Genomic DNA, 18,751 nt, shown 5'->3' on the forward strand with positions numbered 1-18,751 from the left:
GGTCCACTAATTTCTATTTGCTGAATAAAAATATTTGAGAAGTAAAATATATTATTATTATATACTGTTATTTTCAATCTGTCTTTGACTGTTTCACAATTTCAAGAGCTAATCACAATTTCGTTACAATCGATAGTCCTATAACAAGAATAAATTTGAGAAAAAAATGAATGTTTTTCGCTAAAAAACTTTTTTTCGCTAAAAAAGTTTTTCGCTATAACGATTGCGTTATAGAAGAATAAAACTATATTCTTGTTATATGCAACTAAACTTAAGTTTAGTTACATATTATGAGTACATTGACAAGAAACATACGTGCTTATACATGATGGAACCCTTTTTAAAAATTTGTTTTAAACAGTTTAAAAATATTAAAACCTCTTCTTGTGAATAAAATTGAAAATGTTACATAATGCTACTTTATTTATATTTCGGACTATGAAAGTTAAACTATGTGTTTATTGCTTCGTATTGCGATCTTTGAGAATATTTCCCCAACTTAAAAAAAAAAAAAAACGATTTCAATATATATTAAAAAGTTATCTAGTAGTAACTCATTTAACGTAAAAGGTCTCGTGCTGTCGTCAACATATAACACCTAATATTACTTATATTCTTTTGGATTTCTGGTCTAATTAGGTAAAAATAAAGACGTGGAGGATAATAGGACTAACCATGGATCATATAGAGAAAAAGATGTGATAAAGTTTCCTTATCGATAACTCATTAATTGTGAGAAGGCTCTTTAAATAATCGATATACCTTGCTTTAATTATTAACTGAAATACGTATAACAACGATTCATAATGTTGTCTGAAGAGTATTTCAGAATTTTTTGTTACTTATTATTTATAGTGTTTCCCGCCATGTAATATTATCTATATTTATCTTATTACCTTTCAAGACAAAAAACAATTTAATAAATATAAATATAAATATTAAACAGGCGCAAAATCATCCGAATACTTAAGCAAAACTATTCAAATCTTAAATAAAAACAAATAAATATGAATTTAATTACTGATATCAATAAGAAGTTCACAGTTTAAGATTGCATCGGTTCAAGAACTATATCTAACAAGGGTTAAATTAATTCTATCCGAGTTATTTTAAACGTGATTTACTCTGAGTTTGATATTTTACTGGCTAAAACTCTTAATAAGAGAGAAATTATAAGAACTAGATTATTTTTAAAGGATTTTTTAACGTATTAACAAAGTCAAACCATATTAACTTTTTAAACACTGTTATTTCATATAATAAATTTTTTCTCATTTTGAATACGAATCAGTAATAGTTTGCTGGTCATTTCAACAACTACTGTTTGGCGATTTCTTTCCAGCTGAGAAATAATATAAGACCAATCTTATTGCTTAAAGTAAGTAGTGATGCAAAAATAGAATTATTTATTTAACAGTAATACTAAAAACTAACAGATTGCTCGGTATACCATACTGATATTCAATAAAATCTTCAACTTAAATTAAACTACAATTAACGAGAATATATATAAAACTAAGAATAGATATTGGTTTTAATTAATCATTCGCTATGACTAGTGAACGATTGTTGAAATAACTTTACAACATGAGATTAACTATCATTAAATATATCAATAGTCGGTATTGATTTAACCTATTAACAAGAGGCAAAACGTTTAAGAGGTAAGACATGATGGACCGTATTAGTTATGGACCAATGATGGACCGTATTAGTTCTTGGAATAGCGAACAACATATCGGGCCTAGGTCTATTTCAAGGCACAAAGAAACACACGCTCCAACAATGGCGAAAGCTCCACCAATTGATTTATAAATTTATAAAAAAGTACCTGAGGCGATTTCCCAGCTTACTTTCAAGGATTTGAAGTTAGATATTTCTCTTAGATTATAAGTGTGTTATCCAAACGATAAAAATTGTTGAATTTTTGTAATATAAGAACCTTAGAAATCTATTATGCGTAATCTCGATTGAATCCATATACGTCTGTTGAAATGGATTCCAGATAACAAATCCAATCTGCTATGTACAAAATCGTAAAATAATTTTATTATTGGGATGATATCTATAAATAGTTTTGTACTCCTAATTACAAAACCGTGTAATTTATCGGCACAATTGATTATGGAGTCAATAAGTCAATATAGAGTAATATTCGAAGACCTTTCATCACAAATATTCTTACCAAATTTGCATCATTTGTAGAGCTGATAATTCAATTTCCTGGTGAATATTATATATTTATATTTCTTAATATTTAATTCAAAACCATTTTTATGATTCCACTTTAAAATCATATGAAGATCCTGCTGAAGCAGAATCCAATCATCATTAAAAAGGATCGAGCGATAACTTAATACCATCCGCATATATATCAAACATCTTGAATATCTGAGGCGGCTAGGAAGGTCTTTGATTAATAATAAAAAAAGGTCCTTCGTTATTTCCTTTGAGAACTCCCGAAGTATTACAAAACATATCTTACCTACAGCCTCCAAATAATACAAAATTACTATATCTTAAGTAAGTGCCGAAAAATTTCATAAAAGTAATGTGAAACTCAAAATAAACATTTTTTAATAATATCAAGTGGTCAACAATGTCAAATACCTTTTTACAGACAAGTTAAATTGCATCCGCATGAGATCCGCAATCCAAATCATAAATTATATCAGACGTAAATGTAATAAGATTATTTATTGGGGAATAGTTTGGACGGAAGTCTTGTTGAACGTTTGAAATATAATAATTTACATGTTCAAATACTTTTCCATTAATGATGGATTCAAATATCTTCGCCGAACAATGAATAACAGATATTGGTTTACAATCTAAGATATCATATGAGCCGTGGATGGATAACACGATCTTTTGCACGAAATGATTTGTCAATAAGACGAAAGACCACCATCTCTCAACGACCTCCAGACGCTTATGAACAAAAAATATTACATTTTCACAAATACATAATAAATCTTGGAAAAGATAAAGGCTATTTGCCTTCTCAAACAGAAAACGCTGATCAAACCCCCTATATTTGTAAATGACAAAACCGTAAACAAAAAATTGTAAAAAGTGTTACGATTCGCACTGGTGGTAATGAAAAACAAAGGTGTAGTGTTATGCTTTGCATTACTTCTGATGGATCAAAATTACCTCCGTACATGGTTTTTAAAAGAAAAACTCTTCCTACCGTATAGGTATATGGAGTTATTATCAGAGCACAGGAATCAGGTTGGATGGATGAAACCTTAATTTTAGATTGGATCAGGTGTGTACGGCAAAAGCGATCAGGAGATTTACTTAATGAAAAAAATACCGGATAGTTAATGGATAGTTATCGGGGGTATACGACCGATAAAGTGAAATACATTTTAAAAAAGGGTATGACAGACCAAGTAATAATTCCAGGCGGATTGACATCTCTATTGCAACCACTAGATGTCTGCATCAATAAACCGTTCAAATCTACATTAAAACAATTGTACAGTAAATGGATGGCTGATAAAAATTTCTTTCTCACGCCTACAGGAAGAATCAAACACCCAGATTTTAACCAGAATTGTGTTTGGATAAAAGATGCTTGGGAAGGTATTTCCACGGAATTAGTAAGGAAAAGTTTTAAAAAACACGGTATATCTAATGAACTTGATGGTAGTGAAGACGATCACCTTTGGCAGAGCGACGTGGAGACTACCGGTATCTCTTCTACAGACATTGACAGTGACAGTGATTAATTAAAAATAAAATCCCATATTAAAGAGTGTATTAAAATGATCCTTTTCAACGTGATACTTTCTATTCGTTTTACTGGCCTACTGATTCTGAACTGAATAGTACTTACGGTAATTAATTTTTAATGTAATATTAATATTGTAATTTAAATGAACGAATTAAATGCTTTACTTTGTGAATATTTTCGTATTTACGAATTTTTTTATCATATCTGTTGCACTTAATAGCGGTAAATACTCGATTTTTTTTTTAGATTTTCGGTCCCGAAAATCGCGGTGCGGGACTTATTCGTGGGCGGGAGGTACTCGAATTAATACGGTATTCAAGAATAATAGCATAGATTATTAGGGAAACTTCACACGGGATGTGACAGTTGAATGAAAAATGTCCTCCATTAACAATATAGTAGATTCAACTTTCAAATAGACAGTACTAAAAATCAGATTTAAAGTATTTGAACGAACATTCTTAATTTTATCATCTATTACTTCAGTTATGTTAAAACCTCCTAATTGAATATTACTTCATTCAGTAATCGAAAATCATTTTCTAATACACCCATAAACTCATCATGAGTTAGAGCAGATGGTTACAATAAACATCTACAACGTTATTATTGTTTGTTTTCATTTCCAAACATACTTGTAACATGTGGAACTTATTGTCGACAGTGAACGAATTAATAAGGCCTTGTATTTAGATACTTAAAGCAATAAAGATATCACCACTACAACACACCCGCAACTGTTTTTTTCTATCTCAACGAAATACGCAGTATTTATCGTCGAATACTTTGCTATCATTAAAACTACAATACACCAGGTCTCAGTCAAAAGGATTACATCGTAATTCACAGAACAAAATGACGCAATAAATATGTCAAATTTATTTCGTAATCTGCGAACGTTCTGATAATAAACTGAATCATTAAAATTATCAATAACTTTTACGATATCAAGCTATACTACTAGTACTTAACTCTGTAACAACAAAATTTCTTGTGACCTCCAGAAATATTATTAATATACCTAACAAAATAAAAATAACAGCACAATTTTCTCTGTTCACTTTAACTAGATATTAACTTTTTCACCTTTTCTAAAATGTTTCCTGATCTATCCTCCCATAAATATCTTTTATAATTTTTTTCTTACTTAACCTACCTCCTTTTTTCCTGTTTAGCCTCCGGGAATTACCGTCAAGTATTACTTCAGAGGATGATTGAGGATGATATGTATGTGTGTAAGTTAAGGGTAGTCTTTACAGTCTCAGATCGACCATTTCTGAGATGTGTGGTTAATTTAAATCCAACCATCAGAGAACACCGGTATCCACCATTTAGTATTCCAATCCGTAAAAAAGTAACTGCCTTTACTACGACTTGAACGCTGGAACTCTCGACTTCCATATCAGCTGATTTGGGAAGACGCTTCACTACTAGGCCAACCCGGTGGGTTAAATTATTTAACCTACCTAAACTTATGGAATAAAATTCGACGAGCTTGCGAAAATTATTGATTAGTATATATTAGATTATCCATCTTTAGCTCAATATGTCTCGTAGAAAATCTCTCTTTAAACGTCTTCTTTGCAACAGGTTTTCTTTGTCTTGTAACGAATAGAGCGGTAATAACCTGATGAAGATCGATTTTTGTTTTTTTTTGCGCCGGTGGCATAAATCTATCGTATATTCCTTGATGTTCATATCGAAAGTTTTTCCCACCTCGATTACCGTCTGTAAGATGTTTTCACCCAATTTATAAGCGGTTTAAAAAATACCATATATCTTAATACTGTTCACAGTATTCAAGTTTCACCTGCAGATCCGACTTCTTTCTTCAAGATTAAATTTTCAGCACGCATATTTTCGGTAATATCATTTTGCTGCTCAATTATTTTTCGCTGTTTCTTCAAAACTTTGTTATTATCATCCATCTTATTTTACACCACTCAAGAGAAGCACGTAAATCTCGTTCCTTTCTCCTTTGAGACCCGATCAGTTCCTCTTCAAGTTCATCAAAGAGTTGTTTAATTGTTTTGTATCACTAACTATCGTTTCTGATTTGAAACCGTTGGGCCTATAATTGGCCTTATGGTCACGTTTGCACTCGCTACAAAACCAAGCCGTACAACCGGGTACAAAAAAGTTAACGACTTTATCAGTGAGAAAACTACATTTTGAATGATAATACGTTTATAAATTTCACAGTGGGATTTATCCTTCGAACTGCGGTAAACCGACTTTTTACACATATTTCTAATACTCGTGAATTAACTTGAATCGTACACTCTATGACTACCAACCAGGAGCTCTTCTGCACCATGTCAGTACGCATTAACATCTGTGCTCATTATATACTGAGTAGTACATTCACAATGAACGAATATCAAATACCAAATAGTGTAGACGCAAAGCTGTAAATACTTTCTGCAGGCAATTAAAATTTTAAGGCTCATAATTAAAGTTAATTATTATTAGTTAATTACCTAAATTAAGATTAGGTAAGTACCTAAATAAGATTTTTTTCAGTTCGTAGATTTTATTTGCTCTATAGTCTGAAAAATTCAAGTAATATACAATCTTGTTTACTTAATATTTTATTTTATCTATTTGAAATGTTACCTTTTTTTAGATTTAAGTTAAAATAATACCATATAATGAAAGAATACAGTTTATTTGGTAGTAAATGAGGTAATAATTTAGGTTTAACCGCCAGTCGTAAAAAGAATAGTATACATAATATTTTCCTTAGTATTTTCTTCGATGTAAAATGCAACTAAATTGGTAAAAATACAATTTTTTTTTTATCAAGAACAACTGTTCTTTTTTCTTAAACGTCCGTAAGCAATCAAACTCTGTTACTTGTTTTCTTACCTTAAGAAAACAAATGAAGTAACTTGCTGATTACAGGTAATAGTTAGGTAGATGAGATTACAAAATACGTTGGAAGCAACAATCAGTATTACGAAGCAATCTTACACAATTCATAACAGTAGTCTTTTAAATTTTTAAAACAACAGCCAGCTGGTTTATACAAAAATTACATGCAAAAATAGTCTCATATAATAATTTTATCGTATTCTTTCTCTACTCACTTTACTTAATCTCATTAAAAGTTATTTTAAAATACGGTATGTTCTAGTTTATATCAATACAATTTTATCACATGGGTTAACAATATATTTTTCCTAAAAACATCAGTTTCTTTTGTTCTATTTATTAATATTTTATTTTTTGTTTCGAGTTTAAACTTTCTTGCAAGAGGAAGTACTCCAATTAATTTAACAGTCGGTCATGTACAATTCTATCCGACCGTTCGGCAGTCAATTGTACACAAACCGCTAACGTACACCAATAATGTAAGTATTCGAATGCATTTAAAAGCAAATAGATTTTTAAATCGATGTTCATCCGAGTATTCTGTAATACTCCAAAGAGGGTTTCTGAAATTCTGTATTCTCAGAAAACTCGCCATAAAAACTGGTAAGGTATATTTAAAACTACATCCGATCGATCGGCCTGTACTATTTAAGTAACGTGAAAACTTCATTATAAGACTACGAAAAAAGTTTTAGTAATTTGTAAAAGTAAATTTTTTCTAATATTTATTTTCCTTATAATGTTAATCGCTGCACACCCAGTCCTTATAGAACGAATGTCACCTGCATTTCGATATCATTCATATCTGAAAAATTATGATCTACTAAATGAAGAAGGCAATTTTGTTCAACCAGTCTACTCTTCGTAAGTCCCGCATGGAATTATTTATAATTTTTGAGGTCAGCTAGTAGTTTTTGGGAGTAAAATATCTAACTTAAGTTCTTCTACATGCGGTATGACACCTAATGTACTTACATAATCAACTCTTTCTTCTGCTATTATATGTACAAATTAACAATAGCCTACAAATGCTGTAATTATGAACATACACATATCAATAATAATCACACAATAAAGTAGTTGTAATCTTGGAACTATTTCTATAGGTATTTTTGCCTTTTATCAGTTTCACTCTTAATCATCTACAGAAACACTACTCGAACAGTGGAGGTAAAATGAGTCGCGAAAAATTAATGCAGTTTTGCTCTTCAAAAAGATTTTAAGTATTTTTCGTTATTATGTTTTACTTAAAAATAATAAATACTATAAAAAAACGATTTTATACAAAATTATAAAAAATATACACATATAAATATATATATTTTTATTTTTTATTTTTTTCCACATATGTCCTAATAAGTAATCTGCAAACATGGAAATAATATTTCAACGAACGTTGAAAGCTCACTAATAATGTTAAGGAAATATTTACCTAGTATTATAGATATTTAATGAAAATAAAATTAAACTTCTTTTTTAACAAGATGATAAAAGGTAACTATTACCCTCAATACCTTATAGAAAAAAATGTTTGTCTCACAAATCGTGTATTTACAAGTGGTTTTGATAAAGGAACCGTAAGTAAATTGCATTAAAAAAAGCACGTGAAGAGGGGTTTCCAGCGAACACCCTTAAAAAAGCGTGCATACATAAAGAAACATATATATATATATATATATATATATATATATAAGTAAACTATATATACGTAAAAAGTCTGTATAAACAAACACGCTTGCAGTAATTGAGGTCACAAAAATTCAAGAGATCACAATTATCTAGTTAAAAAACCAAAAAGAATCCACAACATTATTAAAACGTACATAAATATGAACAAAGTAGTAGCATACCAATTTTATGGAATGAAATAGAGGGGCGCTAGGCTCATCACGATGTGATATCAAACTAGTTAAAGACGTGATACCAAACTAGTTCAAGAGTTACTCAAATATTCCAAGTCCAGCACGTATTGCCGTTTCAGTCACCGGACATTTTCCTTGTGTCTAGGAGATTAACTGCTGGAAAGTTTACATGACTGTCTAATCGCTGTCTTTAACTTAAACTGAACCGTTTTATCTTGTCATAAATACCAGGCAATCCAAGATCGTCGTGAATTTCCTCATCAACGTCAAATAGTACGTGGCATAATCGAAGTCATCAGAACGTTTCAATGGAACCTGTTCAACAAGGTCCTCTTCAATCCAGCTCCGATATGAGTTCCGTTCCGTTCTGTCATTGTGATGTATAGGTGATTCTGTCTTTCTAATCACAGTCGTACTTAAGGTAAGTAGAAAACGTGAGTGGTTGGAAGTCGAATCGTTACTATTTCGAACCGAGATGTATAGAGACGACATACTCTAAATGACTACGGGTTTAGTAAGTTTGGTTTTTACTTGGGTCTGTAAGCCAGTAAGTAAGTTGTAACCCTGAGATATTGAGATGTAGATGAGAATGCAATTCCTTTACGTTTTACCTCGAGTGTTACAAGCCGGAACCCGTATACAGAATGCTTTGTGTTCCAATCCCACCCTGTGAGAAACCGGGTACCTAATATAGCGAAGAATTCCAAGAACAATTCGCTCGTTATCGCATGGCGAGATGGACAGTACACCGCAAATAATTTAATGTGTCCCAGTCAGTTCATGATGTCGACCGTAGTCGCCTGAATCTAGACCGTGCTAAACGCAGGTAGTTGTTGATGCTTCAAGGAGGTTTTAATACTGCAGTACTGCATGTGTCCTGACATTCGGATGATTTATCGTATATACGGAGAAACCACAAATCCGAAGATAATTCCGGTCAGTAAAATGCGTTTCTGAATAAGGATGACGTCTAACGATTCGGCAAGTGCCAGAGATTCTAATTCTTCCCGTTGACAAAGTAGATCGATCATTTATCAATGATCTAATTTGAAACGTTTTTTACGGAATATCTTCCATACGATGATCTTTAGAAATATAGCACATTTTCGTGATCGAAAGACGAGGTAGCCTATTAGGCTTTCTATTTATTTGATCAGGAAGTCTATATTGGAGAACAACTTTTCAGTTTGTCCACACCATCCCGGCAGCTACGCCCAACCACTAAGCATGAGATTCAGGGGAAAGTACTGGATTCGGAACCCAGATTCTTAGCTATTCCTTGCCTCAGGGAAGGGAAATTGGCAGTACGTGAGTCAAAAATAGACTAATGCCGGTCTGTAGGTCTGATTCGAGCAATTTGCATAACTACGATTCACTTTTTGTCTCTATTCCAATCTAGGATTCCGTATATACTCTAAAACCCTGGTAGTTGGCCGAGTAGTCTGAATGACACAGAGTACAAGTAGCTGCACATTTCACGCAGCAAAAAGCTCGCATGCAATTATTTATTGTATGGCTGTACTGCATGCTTGTATGGTGTATTTGCTGGCAGCGCATGCAATGTTTTAAGCCTAGCGGTTTTCTTGGTGTTTCAAGTGAAACATGGCTGTCACATACAAATTTCAAGTTAAAGATATCTCTTCTTATTTTCTTGAGGCTCGAGGTTTATAAAAAAGTCGATCTTTTGTTATTCTATGAAGTGTACTCAACATGCTTCAGACCGTATGACCAGGCACCTATAACTTCTTTTTCATCTTTTCCACTGCGACGAGGTAGTGGAATCTCGAAAGTTTCTTACGTCTTTTCTTAGGGACTTATGTCCAATTAACATGAATTTCTGAGAATTCTTACCTGATATCAGAATATCAGGTAAGAATACTTACTGATATTAGTCAATAATTTGAATGAAGTCAATAATTTGTTTGTATAGCTCAATATTCTTTGAAGTTATTTGGTAATATTCGAAGTTTTTTGGTACCGCCTAGCTGCACATTGTAATCGTTCTTTGTTGTAATCGTCTCTACTAGTTAATAAAGCCTCAGAATGTCAGTGATTCCATGTAGTACAGTACGAGAAGGTCTGGTGGTTTTTATCTTGCTCACATTGACGCCGGTATCCTCCACCGAAAGGTTGTCAAATATATTCGACAAAGATATATTATTAGAGTCATTGTTGTGGGTCTGTGTCACTCTAGATCTTCGAAGTACAATCTCCCGTGGAAAAGAACCTGGTTGGGAGTCCATAATTTCACCCTTGCTATTTCCTGCGAGATAGTTTCCTTGGGTCTTTGCTTAATGAATCCAGGGACCTACGTTTTCGACAGATTAGTAAATAGTTCCCGCAAGACGCACTCACATCATCGTCGTTTAGATCAGCTAATCCGTGTTTACTTTCTTCTACAGCCTGCAGGTTAGCCCTACTAATGTTAAATATAGACACTAAAATTATTTATAAGTGAATATAATACCATATAAGAAATGTATTTCCTCTCTCCTAATTCATAATAGGTCCATAGCAATCTTGTATATAACATTTTTTTTTACAAAATATCAAACAAATATCAACACGCCAATAAACACAACTGTACAGTAAAGTAACAGCTGACTATTTTTAAAAAGTATCCAATCTCATCAATTTTCTTTGCACGAATCAATGATACATAATCACTAACAAAACCTGTAGGAAGAGGTAACTAACTTTATGTACAGTTCGCACAACAGAGTTGAGAACTTACACGATAATCAGTATACTAATATAAAGAGTGTTGTCGCAAGAAACGTACAGCGTAGATCTGTAATATACAGGAAGATTTTACGAGCGTTTACACATGCTGGCCTGGTTCTGAATTTGATTATATATATATCAATAACTTTTTTTTTGTAGTATTCAACTTAAACTTTTAAGCTTGAGGTGTAGTTATTTGTAGTATACAAGTATTTCTCTATTTCTGTAGCCTCTAGTTAAGTGATATTCGAACTTATATTATGTATTTTTGTTTTTAGGGTTGTATGTTTTTACTGGGAAGAAAGAAAGGTGAAGAATACTACGCTCATTTTTAGCCTCAGAACTGTGACTTTGTAGGGGAGGTAATCCGTATTTGTATTGCATCTGGAAATTTAATTGTTGGCGGGTTTGAGTCCCTTAGGTCATATACCATTGACCCACCGAGTTGGTCCAGTGGTGAACGTGTCTTTCCAAATCAGCTGATTTGGAAGTCGAGAGTTCCAGCGTTCAAGTCGTAGTAAAGTCTGTTATTTTTACACGGATTTGAATACTAGATCGTGGATACCGATGTTCTTTGGTGGTTGGGTTTCAATTAACCACACATCTCAGGAATGGTCTAACTGAGACTGTACAAGACTAGACTTCATTTACACTCATACATATCATCCTCATTGATCCTCTGAAGTATTATCAGAACGATAGTTATCGGAGGCTAAACAGGAAAAAGAAAGGCCATGCACCATTATTTGGTGGCCGATAAAATCAGTATTCACGTACTATATTAATCGTAATCTATTGTCTTATTTGACTTTGGTTCCTTTTCAGTGTGTGTTACAATTTAAAAATTACACATTTTTCTATTATTAAGGACTGTGAACTGTGTCTGTTATGCGGCATTGCGTCGGAAGTTTAAACTAGGGGGCTAACGTAGGAAATCTTACGACATTTGATAATATGAATACATTGTTGCCTCAGATACTACAACAATGTATATATATTATCAAATGTCGTAAAATTTCTTAAGGTCGAATATCTGGATTCAAAAATTTGATTAATACTATAATGCCTTTTGATCTTCGACAATTTTATTTTTATGTTAGATTTTTAATATTTTTTTATTTTACTTTTATTTCGCACTTAGCATATCGCATAGACGTTATACATCGTTTTAATCTTTATGGTTAATTTTAATTTTTAATCATTTACTACAATAATTTTGTGTCTGGTCGCTGATAACGACACTTCGTTGTGGCTCAGGAAAAAATCTAATTTTAAATTAAAATATTTTTTTTTTAAATCTGCAGGTAGCGCAAATGAGTTCGTTATGGTTTTAATAAATTTCTATTAGAGTCCTATATACGCTAAGATAATATAATTTATTTACCTCGTGTTCTGGGGTTTTTTCCCATTTATTAAATAGTTATGTTTTTCGTTATTTATTAAGCCTGACTTACAAAATTCATATTTATATATTTTATACATTTTAGTAATAAACCTTACTAAATTATTATTTCCGTTCCGATGACCGATCGCTACTATTCATATATTTTTGTAATCCTTTATCGATGCTTAATCAAAATCCGAGATAAAAAGCGTTTACACACATATATATTGAAATTCAATAACGAACTGTTTGTTCGTTGAAAATAACCCTACATAAGAAAAAAATCAATTATGTTAAATTTTTTTTTTGTTTCAGCTTGGATACTTGGTTGGTGGATGTGTAAAACTGTCCCTTACGTCCAAGGCGTGTCTGTAGCAGCTTCCGTCTATTCCCTTATTGCTGTGTCTCTTGACAGGTAAGACGACAATCTTACTTTATTTAGCTTTTGAGTACTAATTTATATATGCTACACCGACTTGTAAACATTAATGTTAGCATCCTAAGTTATATTTTTAACATATTCTAATGTGAATTAGACTTTCAAAGATCTAATATAAATCCTAACTTAAAAATAGTTTTGTTTTTATAATTTTGGAATGTTTTGTAATTTTATTACGATTACATAATTTGTTTGTGCAATTTCATAAATTCTTTTCTACATAAAGAGGTAATTTTATTATTACATTTTAATTTTGTATAACTTATAAATAAGTTTACTATTAAGGATGTTAAAACTTCCCCACACGTTTTTTATAGAAAGGTTATTTGTTTTGAAATTGTCATGTTATGTAAATTTTTCGTAATGTATATTAGTTCAAGTAGAAAGGGAATATGTAAATCTCATTTAAATTATAAAAAAAGTAGAATAGCAATTATATTACTTAACAGATTAGTTCATATTTCGTTTATTCTTCATTTGTTTCAATTTTACGATTAATTGTGGTCTCTGAAAAGTACATCCAGATATCCATACTTCATAATAAATAGCAGTTTTCTTCTAATATTTGAAGTCATTTCGCTTTTATTTTCCACTTCTACAAAACAAGTTATAATTAACAAGCTAATACAAGGATTTAAACGCAGGTTTTTCATGTATACTTAATAAAGATATATGAAAATACATCTTAAATACCATTATTTAGTCATTCATTAAACCATTGTATGCTTCAAAATTTTGACGGTTTTCTAATTTTAAATAATATGTTGTGAAAAACTACGAATTTCTTCTTTATTAATCGGAATGTCTAAAATTTAGCTGATAAATGAGTTGGAAATTTACCATTATAATTTTTTAAAATTGCAAAGAACAGTTCAATTTTGTTGAATTACATTTAGTTCATAAGCAATTTATCGTTTATAAAAATCCTCGTATTTAAAATAACTTTTTTCAGATATGTCTAAAATAGATAATTGGAAAAAAAATTAAATTATTGCATTATTTTGAAAACGATAATTTTTTCTCCAATTTATTAATTTTACATTAAAATAATTTATTTTGGTAATAAATTATTACTGTAAGAATGTACAGGTCTTTATTATCAAAGTCGTTTTCTAACTCAGTTTTTTCTTTAACGGCACGGCAACTAAGTAGCTTATTTTTTGTTATTTTTTTACATTAAACAGCGAAGCAGGGTATATTCGTGCATATGATACCCGAATTTTATTAATTAAAAAACAAAATACAATTTATTTTCTGAATTTAATCTCAGAGTTTATTTTTCTGTCAAAATTTTTTAAGAAAATGATTTTCTTATGTAATCAAGATTTTTCTACACAAAAAATGTTTATATAAAATATTTTCAAATCTAAAACAGTAGGAAAGTAGACTTTTGAAATTATGGTTTGAATCCTTAGGGTATGTTTAAAAGAAAATGAGAAGATATCGACAGTATATCTCGAAGAAATGAATCAGTTTTTTTCTTTATCTGTACCCGTGATGCTACGAGATAACGAAATGAATACCTTTATTTCTGTCGATGAGGTAAAAATAGAAATATAAAATTAAAATACGATTTGGAGGACAACTTTTTCCGATTCGCGAGCCCGAGTGTTTTCACTTTCAGTTAAAGAAATCAAGTTTTATCAGTTCTTTAATTTTAAAATCATTATAAGATTAAAAACTGTAAAAGAAGTAAGAGAAAAGCAGTTTATATCGCTAGTAGTGTCAATAATAAAATCGTTTTACTCGATGTATTATTTCTAAAAGCAAATAAAATGCTTACTAAAAATAAATTGTTACTTAAAAAGTATTAGAATGAAATAATATGTTCGATGTCACACAATTTTTAAACAAAACATTTCATGAAGCGGGTCAAACGGAATTTAAAAAATGACAGATTGTAATTTGCCGCTTGAAATATGAATAGAAAGGAATATAATGCCGTGATATCAGTCATCATTTCCGTTCGACTGAAAATGGAAGCCGTGCCGGTAGCCGGACTGAAAAGCTGCAGGAGTTATGGTAGAATCTATAAAATCGATTGAATTTATCGCTTCTATGATTCAATTAATTAAAACTGGTGCTACGAAATCGGGTAGGGTGGGAGGTAAGAGCATTTAATGAATGCGGGGACCTGTAAATCAGGCGGTTTTATTGCAGACAAATGTTCTACCCACCGCCATATTTATACCCCATTAGCCTTGACAATAATACTCGCATCTCTCATCCCTACTTATTTCCCTCCTATCTGAAACATCCCTCCTTTACAACACTTCCCGCACTAGCACAGCAGTGTTCAACGAGAGTTTCACAACATAATTTGTTCAACGCACTCTGTTAAACGATTATTACATAACATTATTAATATATTTAATAAATTAGAGATTGTTTCGATCGATTTTATAATTTTCATCAAAAACTAGATAACTTTTAATTGTTTAAATTTCTTCAAATTAACGAAACGAGGAACATAATGTTTTTTTAAAAAGTGATATTAAATGTTTAGACTACCTAAATTATTCCACATTTTTTAAACATGCTCTTGTAATCTCAGTAAAATGCGTTATTGTAATAAATTCAGTAATGAACAGTAAATTAAACCAGAAGTTTACTCATCCACTCTACGATTTATTAATATGATAAATAAAAACAATTTCATCAAAAGAGTAGTATGTCTACCATTCATCCGAAAAATCGATAACCCTATTACGATCTGTTCATCCAATTCATGTTATATGAAAAATTTATCATCCAGTGTTTTTCAAAACTATTCTATCAATTTTATAATAAAAAGCAAACAATGAAGGGAGTTTTAGTTCAATATTGCAGCCTTTCAGTCAGTTCTACTTAAACAAACATTAAAAAAACAGCAAAATCTTTTTCTTAGTCAAATATCCGCTGAGATAAATTAATTGGAAAGGATTTGAAATACGAGTAACTTTGTGTAATTCGTACGATTCCTTATTTATTATTACATTTTTGTAATAATTTCTCGCGTATAAATGTTTTACTATATGTATAAAATTATTTTATAAATAATTACATTATGCAATTAATTATACATTAATTTATTTTATTACATCAATTTCAGAAAACTCTCGTTAAGTTTATTTTCCAAAAGTAATTTTCAGAATAATATAATGATCAATAAAAAATGAATAAACAATAATTATCATTCACTTATTTGTTTTTCTTTTTACAAAATATGTTTCAAACTGAAACATAAACTGAAAAAAAGTATTAACCGGTTTTTAGAAAACGAATATCAAAATTTCCCGAATAGTTATAGTTCCGCTTTGTTTATTCCATGGTAATTTCATTTATAATTTTTTGAATTTTAAGACTATTTATTTTAATAATTATTTGAGTAACAAAAGCATTAGCTCCATTACGGAGAAACAAAAAACAAAAAATGTCATGGAGACAGTTTGATTCGCACAGGATAGATACTAGAAATAAACCCACGGGGATGGTCTAGTGGTGAACGCGTCTTCGTAAATCAGCTGATTCGAAGTCGAGGGTTCCAACGTTCAAATCCTAGTAAAGGCAGTTAGTTACTTTTATACGGATTTGAATACTAGATCGTGTATACCGGTGTTCTTTGGTGGTTGGCTTTCAATTAACCACACATCTCAGAAATGACCAACCTGAGACTGTAAAAGACTACACTTCACTTACACTCATACATGTCATTTTCATTCATCCTCTGACGGTGATTCCCGGAGGCTAAACAGGAAAAAAGATACTAGAAATAAACTCACCGAGTTGGTCTTGTGTTGAACGCGTCTTCACAAATCAGCTGATTTTGAAATCGAGAGTTCTAAGGTTCAAATCCTAGAAAAGGCAGTTAGATTTGAACGGATTTGAATACTAGATCGTGGATACCGGTGTTCTTTGGTGGTTGGGTTTGAATTAACTCAGACTCATTAGTTTCAGATTGTACAAGAATACAGTTCATTTACATTCACTCATATCATCCTCATTCATTCTCTGAAGTAATCCTGACGGTGGTTTCGGAGGCTAAAAAAAAAGATTCCAGAAATAAGATATTACTAATAAATAGTTTTCTCATTATTTTCTGCACAACTAGATGACATTCAAATATAATAAAATGACAAATTCATTTTCTATCATTTCTGTTTCTTTAGCTCTAAAAATATTTGTCATGAAATGCTTTATTCTGGTAATGAAAAGAAATTTAGTTGCTTACCCGTGTCAATTTTATATTAGTTGCATTGAAATTGTGATGTACACTTTATCATACAGAAAAAAACTCTAAATTTAGCACATAATATATCACACACACTTTTGGAGTTATTGCTTTTACTCTCATAACGACAAGCTAAGATTTTCCACTATTTTAAGAAATGAAGGTGTACTCTACATTAGATTCTTCTTTAATGATGTACAATCCTTAGGACTGCGTTACCCGTATTTCCCTTGTAGCTCCTCATCATTTGAATAACGAATGCGTGTGCATAAATTTTTTATGATAAAACTTAGCTTATTTTAAGCCAAAAACTCAGTAACGCTGTTCAGCAGATATTATCAAAATCCGTTTTTAAAAAAGTGAATAAAATAATCGAACAAAAAACATGCCTATTTAAATAATGTTCATATCACTGAAATAAAACAATGCTAGATGCAGATTCTTTGGAAGTCTATAGCGTTATTAGAAATCTAAAATACTTTTTAAAAAAAATTAGTTACATACATCAATGAAATGTTTCCTATCTAAATTTTAATATTTTTTTCTTTGTCTTCAGTCATTTTACTGGTTTGATGCAACTCTCCAAGATTCCCTATCTAGTGCTAGTCGTTTCATTTCGGTATACCCCCTACATCCTACATCCCTAACAATTTGTTTACATATTCCAAATGTTGCCTGCCTGCACAATTTTTTCCTTCTACCTGACCCTTAATATTAAAGCGAATATTCGAGGATGCCTTAATATGTGGCCTACAAGTGTGTCTCTTCTTTATACTATCTTTATGTCTTTCTTTAACTATATTTTTCCAAATGCTTCTTCCTTCTTCGATTTGCTGCAACCCCTCTTCATTTGTCACTTTATCCACCCATCTGATTTTTAACATTCTCCTATAGCATCACATTTCAAAAACTTCTAATCTTTTCTTCTCAGGTACTCCGATCGTCCAAGTTTCACTTTCAAACTTCCAAAGCGACGCTCCAAACATATACTTCCAAAAATGTTTTCCTGGCATTTAAATTAATTTTTGATGTAAACAAATTATATTTCTGACTGAAAGCTCGTTTCGCCTGTGCTATTCGGCATTTTATATCGCTCCTACTTCCCAAAAAACAAAATTCTTTTACCTCCATAATTTTTTCTCTTCTTATTTTCAAATTCAGTGGTCCATCTTCATTATTTTTACTACATTTAATTACTTCGTTTTGTTCTTGTTTATTTTCATACGGTAATTCTTGCGTAGGACTTCATCCATGCCGTTCATTGTTTATTCTAAATCCTTTTTACTCTCAGCTAGAATTACTATATCATCAGCAAATCGTAGCATCCTTATCTTTTCACCTTGTACTGTTACTCCAGATCTAAATTGTTCTTTAACATCATTAACTGCTAGTTCTATGTAAAGATTAAAAAGTAACGGGGATAGGAAACATCCTTCTTGGACTCCCTTCTTATTACGGCTTCTGTCTTATGTTCTTCAATTATTACTGTTGCTGTTCGGTTCCTGGAAATGTTAGC

At 31.2% G+C, this 18,751-nt stretch overlaps 1 protein-coding gene across 1 annotated transcript in view; it reads left to right on the forward strand.

The window, feature by feature from the left end:
• The window catches only part of LOC142334301 (neuropeptide SIFamide receptor-like), a 668,171-nt gene that overhangs the window by 344,952 nt on the left and 304,468 nt on the right, over positions 1-18,751 (forward strand). The window contains exon 2 of the mRNA XM_075382226.1: positions 12,902-13,001. Coding sequence (XP_075238341.1) covers positions 12,902-13,001 — 100 coding nt within the window. The remainder of the gene's footprint in view (positions 1-12,901; positions 13,002-18,751) is intronic.

Source organism: Lycorma delicatula, chromosome 1 (genome assembly GCF_047948215.1).
Source record: "Lycorma delicatula isolate Av1 chromosome 1, ASM4794821v1, whole genome shotgun sequence".
Classification (NCBI taxonomy): Eukaryota; Metazoa; Arthropoda; class Insecta; order Hemiptera; family Fulgoridae; genus Lycorma; species Lycorma delicatula.